Source organism: Podarcis pityusensis (genome assembly GCF_964106645.2).
Source record: "Podarcis pityusensis genome assembly, chromosome: 16".
In the NCBI taxonomy this organism is placed as follows: domain Eukaryota; kingdom Metazoa; phylum Chordata; class Lepidosauria; order Squamata; family Lacertidae; genus Podarcis; species Podarcis pityusensis.
Window position 1 is genome coordinate 2,353,247 of NC_138041.1, and position 19,136 is coordinate 2,372,382.

The window sequence follows — 19,136 nt, forward strand, 5'->3', positions numbered from 1 at the left end:
CCCTCGGCCTCATTCCATGATGGCATGGGGAGCCTAGAGGGAGAGAGGGAAAAAGAGGGGGTCAGGGAGGGAGGGAGGGAGGGTCAATAATAATAATAATAATAATAATAATAATAATAATAATAGTCTAGGCGACTTCCAACAAAACACTAAAATACAATAACCCATTAAACACTAAAAGATTCCCTAAACAGGGCTGCCTTCAGATGTCTTCTAAAAGTTTGGTAGTTATTTTTCTCTTTGAAACCTGGTGGGAGGGCGTTCCACAGGGCAGGTGCCACTACCAAGAAGGCCCTCTGCCTGGTTCCCTGCAGCTTCACTTTTCTCAGGTAGGGAATTGCCAGAAGACCCTCGGCACTGGATCTCAGTGTCCGGGTAGAAGGATGGAAGTGGAGACGCTCCTTCAAATATACTGGACCGAGGCCGCTTATGTGTGGTAAAGGTAAAGGGACCCCTGACCATTCGGTCCAGTCATGACCGACTCTGGGGTTGCGGCGCTCATCTCGCTTTACTGGCCGAGGGAGCCGGCGTACAGCTTCCGGGTCATGTGGCCAGCAGGACTAAGCCGCTTCTGGCGAACCAGAGCAGCGCACAGAAACGCTGTTTACTTTCCCGCCGGAGTGGTACCTATTTATCTACTTGCACTTTTGACGTGCTTTTGAACTGCTAGGTGGGCAGGAGCAGGGACCGAGCAACGGGAGCTCACCCCATCACGGGGATTCGAACCGCCACCCTTCTGATCGGCAAGCCCTAGGCTCTGTGGTTTAACCCACAGCGCCACCCGCATCCTCAAAATGTGTGAGAGGGGTGTAAAAAAAGAGGGGAAGGGGGTGTAAAAAGAGAGAGAGAAAAAGGGAAAAGAGAAATGGGTTATCCAAATGAAAGAGAATGGGATTTCAAGGAGCAAGGGAATGTCATAAAATGAGAGAATGGGTGTCAAAAGAGGGGGACGGACAGAAAAGATTGCCGGCTCACCAATTCTGATCCTGACCACCCAAGATTTAGCCCCACCTATCACTAGCACCTGCCTCAACCAGATTACTTCTGTAGGAATGTGGTCCTCAACAAACAAACGAAAAGGTTCCCACCCCTGCTTTAAGGAATAAGGAAATGGCCAGCTATGACCTTTCAGGGTACGCCAGGCCTGCATAAACCCCTTGGTGTTGGATTATTCCCCTTTTCCCTGTCTAAATAATCTTTTCTCTTCCTCCTTGCTTAAAAAAAAACCAGCAAATAAACGCTACAGTTTTGTGGCACCAAAAACAAAAGGGGATTACCATTGTTGTGTTTATCCATCTCCTTACTGTATATCTTCCTGTATGTTCGGTCAGAGAATCGCAGAGATGGATGAAATGGAGACAGAAAGTCACGAAGAATTCACTAGGAATGAATTAGGTCTTTTACGGTGTCGCATCAAAGGTCAGGGAAGCATCCTGGCAACATTAGCGTCATCTAAAAATGAAAAGAGCAAGTTTCTACCTCCAGGGGACACAGAAGGGGTTTGGAGGGCATGGAAGCGTTTCAGAAATCAGATGTGTTTGTGCATTTGTGTGTGTGTGTGTGTGTGTGTGTGTCCTCCATATCACATGCCAAAATTCCAGATCACCTAAAGAGGAGGACTTATAGCTTCCTCACTCAGGAAGCATCTCCTCCTATTTCCAGGGATTTAAAAGGAAATCAAAACCACATTGTGAAAGTAAAATGGAAAGCAGGGACCAAACAAATCACATACCCTTCAACTGTCCTGGAAAAATAGGGACATCCCATTTTATTTCCTGCGAGAGCATGCTGGCCGTTTTAGCGGCTGCAATATCACCCCCCAAAAAACAACTTTTTCAGGGGCACAATCTCACACCTTTCCCCAAAAAGTGCTTTATCAGGGCTGCAATCACACACAAATCATTTGACTCACCCCGGAGTGTGGCCCTGGAAGATGGCACCCTGTTTTTTTGTCATGATGTGTTGGAGGGTATGAAATCATTATCCCAGAATGGTGGTTTCCATACTTGAAGTGGGTTTGGAGGGATCCTTGGAAATTATGTTATCAATTACCACAGCATCTGTCACAGATGTTGACCTTTCAAGGACCTCACTGAGCAAAGGGTTGGACTAGATCAGTCCTTCAGCTTTTGAGTGACCAGGTCTCAGTGGGACAGAACTCCCATCATCCCCCAGTCGCCTTAGACAATGGTCAAGGAAGACAGGAGTTGTAGTCCAACAACATCTGGGGAACCAAAGTTTCTTTATTTATAAAAAATATGTATACACGGGTTGTTGTTGTTGTTGTTTTAAAAAAGAAAAGCATCAGAGCAGTTTACAACAATTAAATGTAGAGCCCCACAATAAAAACCATATAATTTTGTTTAGAATCAGAAATCAGCTCTCAGCTATGGAAATGTGTGTTTTCTGAAGTGCCTGCATAGACCTGGCAGAATAGAAAAGCTTTTAGCAAGTGTCTTAAACACAGAAAAGTGTCTGTTCAATCTCTGTTGGCAGAGTATTTGACAGCAATGGAGCCATAACTCCAATGGCTTAGTTTCTCATTGTTGCCAAATGAGCTGTGCCAGCAACACTCCTGCTAATGATCTCAGTGACTGAGTAGTCCCTGGAGTATCCTGCACTTAACTTGTTCAGGGTAATAATATTAATAATAAGAACAATAAGAATAATATACCCCACCCATCTAGCAGGGTGACACCAGCCACTCTGGGCAGTTTCCAACACATAAAAACATAACATCAAACACCAAAAACTTCCCAATAGAGCTGCCTTCAGATGTCTTCTAAAAGTCAGGTAGTTGTTTATTTTCTTGACATCTGATGGGAAGGCGTTCCACAGAGCGGGCACCACCACCATGAAAGTCCTCTGCCTGGTTTCCTATAACTTCACTTCTCGTAGGAAGGGAACCGCCAGAAGATCCTTGGAGCTGGACCTCAGTGTCCGAGCAGAACAATGGGGGTGGAGACACTCCTTCAGGTATACTGGGCCAAGGCCATTTAGGTCTTTAAAGAAGAAGAAGAAGAAAAGAGTTTGGATTTGATATCCTGCTTTATCACTACCTGAAGGAGTCTCAAAGCGGCTAACATTCTCCTTTCCCTTCCTCTCCCACAACAAACACTCTGTGAGGTGAGTGTGGCTGAGAGACTTCAGAGAAGTGTGACTGGCCCAAGGTCTCCCAGCAGCTGCATGTGGAGGAGCAGGGAAGCGAACCCGGTTCACCAGATTACGAGACTACCGCTCTTAACCACTACACCACACTGGCTCCCAGTTTAAAGGTCAGCACCAACACTTTGAACTGTGCACGGAAACATAAATCAACACAAGGACCTTGAATCTGTCTCAGCAGTAGGTGGCCAGCCAGCACAGCTGTTTTAACAAGTGTCACATGTTCTCAGTTATATGCCCCCAGCTTGAAAATTCAGAGAGCTCCTGCCAGTAGACAACCCTATGCTATATGGACCTGCTATAAGAAAGGTTCTGCAGGCATTGGAGGGTCCTCAATAATATAGCTACCACCGGAGAGAACTCTCCCCGAAGTTCATCCCTTACAACGATGCCGGACACACTGGAATGCCATGTCCGCAAAGGAATGACAACGGGATTATGATCATGAGTAATCTCTGTTGCCTAACGACACCTTACACAAATAGGAGAATTAACTAGATGAGCTTGTGGTTGTTCTGAGTATTATTGGCGTGATCTCCTGGGCCAGGAAACGATTAGGAAAGAGGCTCAGTGGTGGAATTTCAACCCTTGATCTCTTTCCTACTCTACTTGTTCTGACAGTTCCCAGCTTCTGGAATACTCAGCCACAAAGAATGCATGAAATAGCCACATAAAGGGAGCATAGTTTTGCACCCATGGGGGAACTGTCTTCTTCTTCTTCTTCTTCTTCTTCTTCTTCTTCTTCTTCTAGTAGTAGTAGTAGTAGTAGTTTGGATTTGATATCCCGCTTTATCACTACCCAAAGTGTGACTAGCCCAAGGTCAACCAGCAGCTGAATGTGGAGGAGCAGAGACGTGAACCCAGTTCACCAGATTACGAGTCTACCACTCTTAACCACTACACCACAAAACTCTGCCCCGACCTGTGCCAGCTGGTCATTATAGGGACAACTGTTTAAAATTAGTGCCTGAGTTTTGATTTTGATTTTCCTCTCCCCTCCTTCTCCCTTTTTCTTTGAGTGTGGTGTTTTTTAGATTGTAAGCCTATGGATAGGGGCTATCTTGTCTGATCGCACCAAACGTTCTAGATAAATTAAACCAATAAATAAAAGACAAAAAATAGAAGTTCTAAAAATGTACAAACACAATAAAACAATTTCTACACATTCTAAAACTCAAATTAGAGATAGTATGGAATCTGACATCTTCATGAATACTTTCACAAGGATGGAGAGTTAGCATTTTCTTCACTGGTGATCATTTCACAAAAAGGGATGCATTTTTTGAAAGATTTCATTGAAGTAAATAAAACAAATTGCTCCAATAAAAATTATAGAAGTACAAAAAAGCACAGTATATCCAAGAGAGACTTAATATTAGGTTGGTAAATTATTTTAAAACCATTAGGAAAACAGAATCTCATTCTGCTATGGAGAAGAAGTCCTGTGTGTCTGTACTTGTTGTATAGAGAGTAAAATCTCACCAAACAGCATAGAATTTTTCAGCATCTTCCAAGCTTTTGGCACCACCTAATTTATGAGTTAAGGGACGCAGGTGGCGCTGTGGGTAAAAGCCTCAGCGCCTAGGGCTTGCCGATCAAAAGGTCGGCGGTTCGAATCCCCGCGGCGGGGTGCGCTCCCGTTGCTCGGTCCCAGCGCCTGCCAACCTAGCAGTTCGAAAGCACCCCCGGGTGCAAGTAGATAAATAGGGACCGCTTACTGGCGGGAAGGTAAACGACGTTTCCTTGTGCTGCGCTGGCTCGCCAGATGCGGCTTTGTCACGCAGGCCACGTGACCCGGAAGTGTCTCCGGACAGCGCTGGCCCCCGGCCTCTTGAGTGAGATGGGCGCACAACCCTAGAGTTTGTCAAGACTGGCCCGTACGGGCAGGGGTACCTTTACCTTAATTTATGAGTTATTTTTTTCAGCTGATTCTAAACTCCAAAATAATTTTTATACCCAAGAGAAAGTTGCAAGGTTTTCCATTTGGGGCAACTGAGGTTCTAGCAGGTGCCAACATCCAGGTCAAGAGTATCTGAGAGCTGGAACCTTTCAAGGGGTCATCAATTTGGGTTATCAATTTGGGTTTTTCGCAGATGGATGTTTGCTCTGATTGTGAGCTAAAGAGCAGGCTTTCACAGCGGAAGCTCCAGAGGGGAAGAAAGGGTGCTGAGGCTTTGAGCTCTAAGGTGAAGACCATGCCTGAAAAGAAAAGAGGAAAGGTAAGTGGGAAAGATAAGCCCTTGGGGTGAACTTGGAAGGGGATCTTTAAGTGTTTGGAGATACATCAAAACCCAAATCTGCCATCATTGTTCAAAGGTAAAGGGACCCCTGACCATTAGGTCCAGTTGCGGACGACTCTGGGGTTGCGGCGTTCATCTCGCTTTACTGGCCGAGGGAGCCGGCGTACAGCTTCCAGGTCATGTGGCCAGCAGGACTAAGCCGCTTCTGGCAAACCAGAGCAGCGCACGGAAACGGCGTTTATCTTCCCGCCGGAGCGGTACCTATTTATCTACTTGCACTTTGACGTGCTTTCGAACTGCTAGGTTGGCAGGAGCAGAGACCGAGCAATGGGAGCTTACCCCGTCGTGGGGATTCGAACTGCTGACCTTCTGATCAGCAAGCCCTAGGCTCGGTGGTTTAACCCACAGCACCACCCGTTCATTGCACACAGACAAAAGCACACTTTCCTGTAACACAGTGTTTCCCAAACTTGGGTCTCCAGCAGTTCTTGGACTACAACTCCCATCATTCCTAGCTAGGACCAGTGGTTAGGGATGTTGGGAATTGTAGTCCAAGGTTTCCCAATATTAAAGTAAACAGCAATTCAGTTATCTTGTAGTATTGGCCCAAAAGAAAAAAGTGTAAGTTTATATATCCTCTACATTTATTATGAAAGGAAGGGGGTCAGGGAAAAGAAAAGATCTCTCAGTATACCTGAAGGAGTGTCTCCACCCCCATTGTTCTGCCCGGACACTGAGGTCCAGCTCCGAGGGCCTTCTGGTGGTTCCCTCCCTGTGAGAAGTGAGGTTACAGGGAACCAGGCAGAGGGCCTTCTCAGTGGTGGCGCCCACCCTGTGGAACACCCTCCCATCAGATGTCAAGGAAACAAACAACTATCTGACTTTTAGAAGACATCTGAAGGCAGCCCTGTTTAGGGAAGTTTTTAATGTTTGATGTTTTATTCTGTTTTTAATCTGTTGGGAGCCTCCCAGAGTGCCTGGGGAAACCCAGCTGGATGGGTGGGGTATAAATATTATTATCATTATTATTATTATTATTACTCTCAAAATTGTCCTACAATGGTAGGACCTTTTCTACGGGTGTACAGTTAATATTCCATGAATGACTAGGAAAGCCTCCTTAAACAAAAGAATCTTCAATGGGCACATAAACATCAGGACATGGGGCACATGCCTCATCCCGGCTGATAATTTATTCCAGACAATTTATTCCTGGCGATTCAATACTAAAAGCCTGGTTTTCAGTTAGAACTAGCCCTGTTTTCAGCCAGGACTAAGAACACCTCTGGTGTATGTATCTCGTTTAAGGAGCACCGTTCCCAGGGAGAGGCAGTACCTGTTTTGAGTGTTTGCACATAGACCACATTCCCATCAGATATCATCGCAGGACGGGTTCCAATCCTGCCAAGGGGTGAAGCAGAAGGACAGATCTTGGTAGCTTTTGTTCAGTTGAGGGAAAACAAAAGAGGAGGAAGAACACATTTATTGACTCACGCGGCATCCGCCATTAATTAATTGGAAAGATGAAAGGGCAATGGAACTCCTTCCCATTTCCATTGTTTATCCTCTTTGGAGGTGACTGGGCAGAATTCCATCCCAGACACCTCACCCTCCCAGATTAACTGATCTGTCCTTCTTGGCTCCAAAGGTAACAATAATGACTCAGAACCCATTTATTAAAACACAATAAATCTCATTTTATCTCTCTCCAGGTGATCATGACAACATTGCATTCCACCAAAATGTTAACAGCTCACGATGAGATCAAGAACTGGGAATTCTGGAAAGATCTTTTTGAACGTCATTATTATTATGGGCTTGCATGGCATCCCGTGCCATCCCTATGGGCTCTGCGGCGCGCCCTGTCCCTATGGACGCCGTGAACCCCATGCCGTGCCATCCAGTGACATCCCTATGGGCGCTGCATGCCTCTGGGGCATGGCGCCCATAGAGACGAGATGGGGCGTGTGGCACCCATACAGGACAAGAAGGGGTGCAGGGTGGCCATAGAGACGGGGTGCACAGTGGGACCTCAGCCGCTCTACAGCTGGGAGGAGGCAGCAGGCGGACAGTGCGGAGCCTGCGGGTACCAAGACGTGTGGCTCGTGAGCGCTGCAGGCCCCGCCGTGATAAGTGCCGCCCGCCATTTTGTCACACACACCCCGTCAGGGTGACACCTGGGGCAAACCGCACCCCCCTCACTCCCTTTCATAGGCCCCTGCCTGGCACCCCTTTCGCTCCCACACTTTCCCTCCCTCTTCCTGAAACTATACTCTGTCACTCAGTCTGACAGCCTCTTTTGCTTGGGGAGTTCTCACCCCCCCCAGTGGAAATAATGGCACATGAAACAGTTATTATGGTTAATGGGCGAAATAAGGCCACAACTTTATTGGTTACAGGTGAAGAGCGGTATTGGCTTAGGCATTGGTCCTGACTAACTATATCCGACTTCAGCCTGTTCGCTTGAAGTCTGGGAAGGGTTACCCACTAGTAGGGGGTGTCCTGCTGATGAACTAGGAACTCCCCCAGGGTCACCAATAGGGGGCGTGGCTTAGGCCCTCACCTCCATTGGCTTCGGACAGGGCCACGCCCCCTGGAATCCTTTAATGGACTACCCTTCAATATGCGGGGCAGGTGATGGCGCTTCCTCCCCTCTTCCATCTACAGAACAATACCAATACCAAGAAAGTTGTGACGATTTGCTATGAGGTAGGCGAAAACCAAGTGGCTGGAGCCAATTTGCCAAGTGGAAAAATTCCTACCAGGCCCCTCAACGGTGACCAACCGAGGTCCATAGCAAGGTCAAGGAACAAAAACCTTGTAGGGCGGGAGGGTGGGAAAAGCAGGAACAGCTGGCAGGCGGGAAAAGAGGGAGATCCCCAGCCGCATCCTGCTTTAAATAGGGCAGGCGACACCCCCAGAGCCAGTCGATTGGCTGGCCAGGGGGTGACACCACCAGGAATCCCCCCAATCGGTGAGGGCTGGGTTCCAGCTGCCACGCATGTGGTGGGGCCGTGATGCCCACAACCCCACCTCCTCCGTAGGGCAGAAGTGGCTTTCTCTCCCTCCTTCCTGATGTCCCCTCTGACTTTCATTCTGACATTCCTGGCTCCACTAGGAGATGCTAGGGATTGAACTTTCTGCATGCTCCACCCCTGAGCTACAGCCCTTCCCCTGCATTTTGCTTCTGGAGTAGAGGCCAACTCTCTCTCTTAGATCTGGATGGACCTGGGTTCTCCCCTGGTAGACCTCCATCCACACATTGTGACCAGTGGTCTTCAGCTGCTAGTGGATCACAGCCTGGTCCAAGGTGGGTCACAACAGGAACATGGCTGCCATGTGGATATATGGTGGAAGATGAAGAAATGGGTCCCCAGATTGGTTAAAAGTGGGTCTGAAGAGGTTGAATATGCCTGTTCTAAACTTTGGAGCTTGTGATCAGTACCAAGGAATGGTTTGGCGGTTCAAAGAGCATCCCAAGGAATAGGGTGGTTTTCCATACTGTGTGACTCAGGGCCTAAAGAATGGATGTGAGGACAGGAACAGAAGTGAGGATTCATCCATCCATTCATCCATCTATCCATATTTAGTTCCTTAAAATAAACAATTTATCCCCGTTCTTTGTTTTCCCACTTCCATGTGGGTCCAACCAGCTTCACGTGACCCAGCCTTCTCATTTCCAAAGTCCTTCCGCTCATGTTAGGAGGATTCCATTCAACCTAATGAGGGCTGTCAGCAATTTGGAGATGACTAGGTGGGGCGAGCTTTGGGTGCTCTTAACAAGCTTCCCATCCCTCGGGGCACCATCTTTCCGGGATCTTGCCTCTTGGAAGTCATATAAAAGAGGCGGCCGGCTCGGTGTGTCCACCAAACTCAACTTGGACTCTTGGATCATCCTGCTCTTGCCATCCACTGTGGTGAGTATCTTGGGATCTCTCCCACTCTCATGGAAGAGCCCGTCTCTCTCTTGAGCTCTTGACAAAACGATTTTAGGCTACAGCCAGGCTGCTTGCTTATTACAGCATTCTTTTGGTTATTGGGTTTTATTCCCCACTTGGAGGAAAAATTAGTAGTACCAAAGGTTGTAATTTCCGCCGATGGCTTCGGGGATGGTTTATGACAGCCAATGAGATTTTGGCCATTCTGTTCAATGTGCTGCCTTTTGGGGACTTCCCTGCCTTCATTTCAGAGGAGGCAATTTCTTAAAATAAATGAGTGGCAACAGAGGAGAATTACAGAGGAGCGAAGAAGTGCCAGGAGGGTGAGAGAACCAAGGTTGGAGGAAGACACAAGGAAGGAGATCAGAGAACAAGAGAGGTAGAAGGAGAATGCCTGATGGTGGCGATACCATCAGCAGCTCTCTCTTCAGTGGAGGTGTAAGTGGCTTCTCTTAAACATGGGATTAGCAGCCGACACCTTGGTGGCATGGTAAGAAATAGGAATAATAACAGGGAGTAGGAGCAGGAAGGTGGAATAATGGGTTCTAAATTACATTAGGCAGTAAGAGCCCTTCAGAGAACATCCTTTACTGCAGGGATGCAGAAGCTCCAGGTCCTGCTGGACTATAACTCCCATCATCCCTGACCATTGACCATGCCAGCTAGGGCTGATTGGAGTTGGACGCCAAGAACATGGTTGAACTACAACTCCCATCATCCCTGACCATTGACCATGCCAACGAGGGCTGATTGGAGTTGGACACCAAGAACATGGTTCAACTACAACTCCCATCATCCCTGACTACTGGCCATGCCAACTGGGGCTGATGGGAGACTTGGCCCAGCAACAGTCATTCCTCATCCAAATTACTTACAAGTTTGGGCCACTCCAATTTTTGATCTTCGTTGGAGAAGTAGTATCATAAAATCATAGAATTGTAGAGTTAGAAGGGACCCCCAGTGAGGTGGGGGTCATCCAATCCACCGCAATGCAGGGATGTCGGCTAAAGCATCCCTGACCTCTGCTTAAAAATCTGCAAGGAAGGAGAGTCCACAACCTTGTGGAGGAGACCATTTCAGTGCCAAACAGCTCTTGCTGTCAGAAAGTTCTTCCTGTTGCTTCACTGTGCTGTTGCTTCAATTCTTGTTAGCATTTGTTTGTCCATTCAAATAGACGTTTGCGGCTGTCCCAAGTGCTTAATTCTATTATTTATTCATTCACTCATTCAAATAGATTATATATGGTGCTCTTCCAACTGCTCAGGGATGCGGGTGGCGCTGTGGTCTAAACCACAAAGCCTAGGGCTTACCGATTAGAAGGTTGGTGGTTCAAATCCCCACAATGGGGTGAGCTCCCGTTGCTCGGTCCCTGCTCCTGCCCACCTAGCAGTTCGAAAGCACGTCAAAGTGCAAGTAGATAAATAGGTACCGCTCTGGTGGGAAGGTAAATGGCATTTCCATGCGCTGCTCTGGTTCACCAGAAGCAGCTTAGTCATGCTGGCCACATGACCCGGAAAAACTGTCTGCGGACAAACATTGGCTCCCTCGGCCTATAGAGCGAGATGAGCACCGCAACCTCAGAGTCGACCGTGACTGGACCTAATGGTCAGGGGTACCTTTACCTTTACTTCCAACTGCTCGAAGCTCAATTAAAAAAAATTAATACAGAAAACAACAACCCACCATCGACAAATCTTAGTGTTCAAACCCAACAGGTTCAGAAATACGGCTGGTGGCTTCTCCTCTTGTTGAAGTTCACCAAGCGGAGGCCAGGATGCCTTTATACCACTCCAGACTGCAGATAGCGTTTCATCTGACTGAATCCACCATACAAAACTGTCCGTTAGCTGTCTGCGGCCATCTCTACCATAAGGCAGAGTGGGGCATATGCCTTGGGCAACTGTTGCGATGAGGTCATGGCAGAAGCTTAGATAGAACAGTGAACAAGCAGCGACACAGTGTGGGAGAGAGCAAAGCTATGTGTGTCACACGGCCTGGCCTGCACCCCGTAACTTAAACTGTTTCCAGTGGAAGACACTGTCCCTATCCACCATATTGCAATATGGCCAACCCATACAGAAAGGAGGAGTGTCAGGGAGAGCTTCTTCCAAAGATGCTGGTTGTCTATGAGGATGTTTCAAAGGTGCATTGAAAGCGAAGGAGCTTTATCAGAGAGTGTATGTTTCTGATTACCAGTTGCTGAGAACCTCAGGGCTGTTACACTCATGTTCTGGTTGCCGTGGGCATCTGTTTGGCCACTGTGAAAACAGGGTTCTGGGCCACATCCAGCAGACACTTTTCATGTGACCATAATTCAGTGGTAGAGCATCTGAATGGAGCGAGCTCCTTTTCTTCTGTTCTGGAGAGGAGGACACGAGCCAATGGCTTCAAGTTACGAGAAACGAGATACCAACTAAACTTTCTCACAACTGACTCTCTCGGGATGTTGTGGTTTCTCCTTGCTTGGAGGTTTTGAAGCAGAGGTTGGATAGCCATCTGTCATGGATGCTTGAGCTGAGATTCCTGTATTGCAGGGGGTTGGACTAGATGGGACCCCAACTCTACACTTCTATGATTCTATGAATTACACGCTTAAGGTCCCAGATCCGATCCTCAGCATCTCCAAGTAAGACTAGGAGAGACCCCCTGCTTGAAATCCTGGAGATCCCTTGCCCATCAGTGTAGATGATAGGATCAGTGGATCTAGTGCAGTTTCTGATGCTCCTATGTTGATAGCAAAGGCAAAACAGGAAGCTGTACTACCAAGCCCAACTATTGGTCCATGCAGTTCAGAATAGTCTACTGCCTGTGGGTTCCCAGATGTTGTTGAACTACAACTCCCATCACCCCTAGCTAGCAAGGCCAGAGCTCAGGGATGATGGGAGTGGTAGTCCAACAACATCTGGGGACCCACAGGTTGAGAACCGCTGGTCTACTGTGACCAGCAGAGGCTCTCTGGGGTCTTGGAGAGAGAGAGAAGTCTTTATTGTCATCAGCTGTTTGATCTTTCCAATTGGAGGTGCCATTGAATTGGGGACCATCAGCATGAAAAAAAACATGCGCTCCACTAGTAAGCTACAGGTTACAAAGGAACACGGAAACTGACTTATGCCAAGTCAGACAGGTGGTCCATTAGGCTCAGTACTGTCCACACCAACTGGAAGCAACACTCCAAGATTTCAGGCAAGGATCCCTCCCAGCAGCCCTACCTAGAGATGTGCAGGGACTGAAAATGGTACCTTCTGCAAGAGAAGCTGGCGCTCTGCCTCTGAGCAATGGCACTTCCACACGCAAGACGCATCCCAGGCTTGTGCTAACACGCACATTGGATATATATCCATCAGCAATGAATTGTGGAATTTTGCAAGGCTGTGCTGCAGCCGTTCAAAATTCTGGAACAACAGAAGCTGAACGCCCTGTTAAAATTATGCAAATTAAACACGCATTCATAAAATTTTCCTCATTTGCATAATGTACTCTGTATCTGCTGATGATTCGTCTTGCAGGATTAGGCAAATTCAGAGAGGCGTAAGGCTGACAATATCTGCTAGACGGAAGGGCTGCGTTCTCCCTCCAGTCAGAGACAGGATGTCGCTGGACACCAGTTGCAGGGAACCACAAACAGGGGGAGAGAGTTGCTCTTGCACTCAGGTCCTGCTTCTGGCATCTGTATGGCCACAGTGAGAACAGGGTACGGTAGACTATTTATGGACCTTAAGGTCCATAAATAGCAATCAATACCCTAGAGGTCCCGGGCCCTAAGGAAGTCAGATTAGCCTCAACCAGAGCCAGGGTCTTTTCAGTACTGGCCCCAACTTGGTGGAACGCTCTGTCTCATGAGACCAGGGCCCTGCAGGATCTGATTTCTTTCCGCAGGGCCTGGAAGACAGAGTTGTTCTGCCTGGCCTTCGGCTTGGAATCAACTTGATCCCCTCCCCCTCTTTCCTTTTTCATTTCTCCTTCTGTGATGGAACTCCTATTTGGAGACTTCCCTGGCTTTTTTCTGGCCCATGTTGGACCAGTCTGGATAGCTAGCCTTGGTGAAGACTTGACGTTTTCATCCCCAAAAAAGTTTTGATTTGAGTTTCCACTGAAATGAGGCTGCATTTTAATGTTTTAATGTTGTATTTCAATCTTGTTTTTTAAGTTGTATTTCAATCAATTGTTTTGGTGTTAGCCGCCCTGAGCCCAGACTTGGCTGGGGAGGGTGGGGTATAAATAAAATTTATTATTATTTATTATTAGACTAGATGGGCCATTGGTCTGATCCAGCAGCCAGGTTCTTCTGATGTTCCTCTGAGTGAAAGAAGGGCAAGGAGGATGGAGGGGCCCTGAAGACCCATTCCCTTGCCCACTGTCAATCTTATGCAGCCACCATGACGGCTTCTGTCATTTCAGTCCCCTTTGCCCATGCACTTTCAAGCACAACATGGGAACCATAAAGGCAGGGGAACTGAAAATGGCATTCTAGGAAAGAGGAAGTCCGTGACTGATGTCACATCCTGCAGGGTTTCTGTGTTCCAGTGGAATCGCAGTATATGAGCAGATGTTGCCAGGCTGCACCTCCAATCATGTATGGTCATTGGCCATTTTGGCTGGGGCTGATGGGAGTTGCAGCCCAACAATATTTTTAGGGCCACAGGTGGAGGTCCATCTCAAGTCTCATATGAGCTACAGTGACTTAACTTTGTTGTTGTTTAGTCGTTTAGTCGTGTTCGCCTCTTCATGACTCCATGGACCAGAGCACACCAGGCCCTTCTGTCTTCCACTGCCTCCCACAGTTTGGTCAAACTCATTCTGGTACCTTCGAGAACACTGTTCCCCATCTCGTCCTCTGTCGTCCCCTTCTCCTTGTGCCCTCCATCTTTCCCAGCATCAGGGTCTATTCCAGGGAGTCTTCTCTTCTCATGAGGTGGCCAAAGTCTTGGAGCCTCAGCTTCAGGATCTGTCCTCCCAGTGAGCACTCAGGGCTGATTTCCTTCAGAATAGAGAGGTCTGATCTTCTTGCAGTCCACGGGACTCTCAAGAGTCTCCTCCAACACTTAACTAGAGCCTCTCATTGTTATTATTCTGCAAAGGGACTGAGGAGGTGCCATAATCTCCTTTGAGACAACCCAGCATTATTTAAGGTCACCTTGAGCAAACTGGTTTGTGTGCATCAGAGTGGCCCCAACCCCCATTCATTTAAAAATGAGGTTATGATACACCCAGACTGTGTTGAACAACATCTATGGACACCCACTTGCGGTCGAAAGGCATCTCCCATACCCTTTAAGAGCTATGGGGCAACTTTCAAGGAACAACTGCCAATGTACTCAGCATTCGTAAGAACTTGTTAGAAGCAGCTGTTCAGCCCTAGACACTATAATTAACAGTTGCTCTGCTGCTGCTTATGATTTACATAGCTAAGGGCCCATCTGTATGATCTGTAATTTTCTTCCCCCACAATAACCTCTGATGTCTCCACTATCACAACACTCTTCCCAAACTCTGTGCTCCTGGCTGGAACCATTGGCTCATCTCCTTCGGTGTCGTTGTGTGTCTTTACAAACAAAGGGGTCAAGATCCCTGTCATTGGCTAAGCAGCTGTGATGTCACAGCAGGATCAAGTTCAACACTGCTCAGTGAGAACTGGACAAGAACTGCGGGGAACTATTGAATCAGAGAGCTTAATAATAAATAATATAATAACTTTTTATTTATAATCCGCCCTTCCCGGTTCAGAAAACCGGGCTCAGGGTGGCTAACAACAAATTCAAAACAATTGATGCTACAAAAAAACCCAGCATAAAATACGGTATAAAGCGTAAATAACAATAAAATCAAAAATCAATTTAGGGGGGAAATCCTTCCAATAAACATTAGATGATCACCAGGGCTAGCTGGCTAAATTAGTCCTATTTGGGCCAGTGAGGAGACCAGGGGAGAATTAGCTGTGGGATCCCAGAGCGGGTAATCTTCATAAAAAGGGGAGGGGGAGGGAAGGAAGGGGAATAAAAGATCAGGCTAAGTTCAAATTGAAAGCCAGGCGGAATAGCTCTGTCTTACAGGCCCTGCAGAAGGAGGTTAAATCCTGCAGGGCCCTGGTCTCCTGGGACAGAGCATTCCACCAGGTCGGAGCCATCACTGAGAAGGCCCTAGCCCTGGTGGAGGATAATCTGACTTGCAGTCTTTATATCAGGGATGTGGGATCTGTGGCCCTCAAAATGTTCTTGGACTATACCTTCCACCAGCCAATGTTCTTGGAGTCTAAACCCTACCTTTGGCACGGCCAATGTTCAGGGACGATGGGAGCTATCGTTGAGTAGTTTCTGGAGGGCCACAGGCTCCACATCCACCAGGTTCTTTCTATTCTCTTATGGAACCTCCAGCTCCAGAGGCAGTCTACCTAGATTTTACAGTTGCTGGTGGGATTTGGACACTGTGACACCAGGAAGCTGGACTAGGTGGGCCAATGGCCTGATTCAGCTGGTTCCTCCTTTGTTCATATGATTTATTTCTCTTCCAGAGCTTAAAACCTCCCCACCAAGATGTCTTACCAGTGCAAGCAACCCTGCCTTCCTCCTCCTTCCTGCGTGAAGACTAAGAGTGCCACCGTGTGCGCAACTCCTGGAGGCGCTGTCTGCGTGACCCCATCTCAGTCATCGTGCGCAGATGCCTGCACTCCTAAATGTGCCACCGTGTGTGCCACTCCTGGAGGCTCCATCTGTGTCACTCCACAGCAGCCCCAGTGCGCCACCGTCTGCCAGGGTCCTTGCGGCTCCATCTCCGTGACCCCCCTGCAGAACCAGGGGCCAACCATATGTGCCACCCCCGGTGGGTCCGTCTGCGTGTCACAAGGCCAGGGTCAATGCTCAACCGTCTGCCAGGGCCCATGTGGCTCCGTCTGTGTGGCACCGCAGCAGCCCCAGTGCGCCACCGTCTGCCAGGGTCCCTGTGGCTCCGTCTGTGTGACCCCGCAGCAGAGCTCCGGCTCATGCGCCACGGTGTGCACCAGCTCTGGCGGCTCCGTCTGCGTGGCCCCGAGCAAGGGTCAGTGCGCTTCTGTGTGCCAGGATCCCTGTGGGGCTGTTTGCGTGGCTCCCATCCCAGCCCCAACTGGGGGCGCATGCGCCACCGTCTGCCAGGACGCCTGTGGCAACGTGAGCGTCACTCCCTGTGCTACTAAGTGCGCCAACCCCTGTAGTGGGGTGAAGACATGCGCCACAAAGTGCGGGAACCCCTGCGTCACCGTGTGCTCTGACCAAACCTGTGTGAAGGCCTGTCCTTCCATCAACATGGGGCAATGCAACGTCAAGAAATGCTAAGCGGCCACAAGGTCAGATCCTGATTTGAATCCCCGCAGTCCAGCTTTTGCAGAGCTTCTTCCGAGAGTGGATGACACCTCCTTCCTCAAGTCTTCCTTGGTCCACGTTCTCTGCTCTCCTCTCCTCTAGATGCCCTGAATCTCAATGTACAAGTAACAATCTTCCCCAAGATATCACATCTAGCTTGGAGAAAGAGCGAGGGGCTATGAATATTCTTTGGTGGTGGGAAACACACACCCCCCCGCATTGCCTTCCCAGAACTTCCATGTTAGATAGACAGCAATAAAGAGCAAATATAAAGACATTTACGTTGTTGCGTTCTGATATTCTTCGTCACGTCAAGAGCTTTTATTTTTATTGATTTGTTACATTCATAACCCACCTGTGGCGATCACACAGGGTCCCCGGATGTTTAACGGTCTATTGATCCCTGTGCCACCACTGTGCTCGCTTCCCCACTGCCACCAACCCGTTACTCTCGGGTAAAACACTGAGTCCAGACAGTTGTTAAAAGTGAACAAACCCCCCCCCCCAACTTTATTTTACAAACATTAACAATTTTATGGTTTCTCAGATAATATCCCTGTCAATATCTTTACCGGCCTATACCTTCCTAATACCTTCTGACTGGTTATCTCAACTGTTTGACTGACTCCTCTTAACAATTTCTCTCACTCCAGACTAGCCCAACCCACAGACCTATCCTCTCTGTCTCTTCCAAACCTCTGACTGTCTTCTCAACCACCCTAACTCTGCCCTCTGGGTTCCCGCTGGTTAGTCATTTTACAATTAGTTAACCCTTTCCTTATGAACCCAGTATGATGTCACACACCTAGGTGGGCAAACGCCACGCCACCTTTTCTGCAAGGAGTTCAAGGTGGCATGCCTGGTTCTTCCTCTCTTCCATTTCATCCTCACAACAGCCCTGTGAGGTAGGTTCGGGTGAGAGGCAGTGACTGGCCCAAGGTCAGGGAGCTGACAAGGAAAGCAGGTCATTCATAGGTCAGAGAAAGAGAGTGAAACACTTGGGTGGCTTACAGTTACCGTATTTTTCGCTCTATAAGACGCACTACCCGTGTATAAGACAAGCCCCAATTTTAAACCTAATTTTTTGGTTAAAAAACCCCTAGTCTTATACACGGGAAAATATGGAAAATCAAATCTTACTGGCTAGTGATTTAAATTGTGATTTAAATCAAATCCACCCTGTCCACACATTTTATTTATTTCTGCACTTATTTGATATCCAGCTCCTCTTGTCTTCCTCCAAGGAGCTCAAGGCAGCAGATATACCGTATTTTTCACTCTATAAGACGCACCAGACCAGAAGACGCACCTAGTTTTTGGAGGAGGAAAACAAGAAAAGAAATGTTCTGATTCTCAGAAGCCAGAACAGCAAGAGGGATCGCTGCGCAGTGAAAGCAGCAATCCCTCTTGCTGTTCTGGCTTCTGGGATAGCTGCGCAGCCTGCATTCGCTCCATAAGATGCACACACATTCCCCCTTACTTTTTAGGAGCGAAAAAGTGAGTCTTATAGAGCAAAAAATACGGTAGTTAACACATGGAGACTGCTAGGGGTTGCTCTTGTCTAGATGAAGCAGTTGCCCTCCATGGCTTGTAATTCCCCTTCACTCCCTACCCCTCTTTTTCAGGTTCCTCCCTCTGTCTATGGTGAGCTTCAAGGGATCCTCTCTGCTCAGCAACATGCAATAGACGCCTTGTTCTGGGAAGTGGTGGACTTGCATACTGTCAACAGAGAAGCTGTCAGATGGGGGGGTCTGTGGGAGAACTGCCAAGTCTAACTCCTGCCCCTGCCCTGTCCTGGGGCACCTGTTTCCTCCTCTTCATCATCCTTCAAGCTCCTGGCCTCCAGTACTTCTCAGCTTGTCCCCTCCTCTGGGGTGTGGCCGGTTTTCCACCACCAGGAACCAGCATTCCAGTCCTCTCCCTCTTAGTTTTCCCAGGGGAAATGGGCTCCCAGGGGTCAGGTGACTTCTACCACTCCTCCTCATCCAGCCAACCCCTGACACCCAAGATGGTTGAACCCTATGTTTGCTTGTTGCATTTATACCCCCCACCTTTCTCTCTAAGGAGCTGGAGATGGTAATAATAATAATAATAATAATAATAATAATAATAATAATAATAAATTTTATTTATACCCCGCCTTCCCCAGCCAAAACCGGGCTCATGACGGCTAACACCAAATACAAAAACAATTGATTAGAATACAGCTTAAAAACAAGATTAAAATACAACATTAAAAAGCAGCCTCATTTCAGCAGAAACTCAAAAACTTTTGGGGGGATGAAAATGTCAAATCTTCACCAAGGCTAACTATCCAGACTGGTCCTACATGGGCCAGAAAAAAACCAGGGAAGTACCCAAATAGGAGTTCCATCACAGAAGGAGAAAGGGAAAAGGATAGAGGGGGAGCGGATCAAGTTGATTCCAAGCCAAAGGCCAGGCGGAACAACTCTGTCTTG

The 19,136-nt window shown here is 48.0% G+C and overlaps 1 protein-coding gene across 1 annotated transcript; it reads left to right on the top strand.

The window, feature by feature from the left end:
* The first annotated feature begins 9,245 nt into the window (after positions 1–9,245).
* Positions 9,246–16,954, top strand: LOC308465822 (uncharacterized protein). The gene is made up of 2 exons (XM_080986115.1): positions 9,246–9,322; positions 15,852–16,954. The coding sequence occupies exon 2, from the start codon at positions 15,874–15,876 to the stop codon at positions 16,648–16,650; it is 777 nt and encodes a 258-aa protein (XP_080842241.1). The 5' UTR covers positions 9,246–9,322; positions 15,852–15,873; the 3' UTR covers positions 16,651–16,954.
* Positions 16,955–19,136: the final 2,182 nt, after the last annotated feature.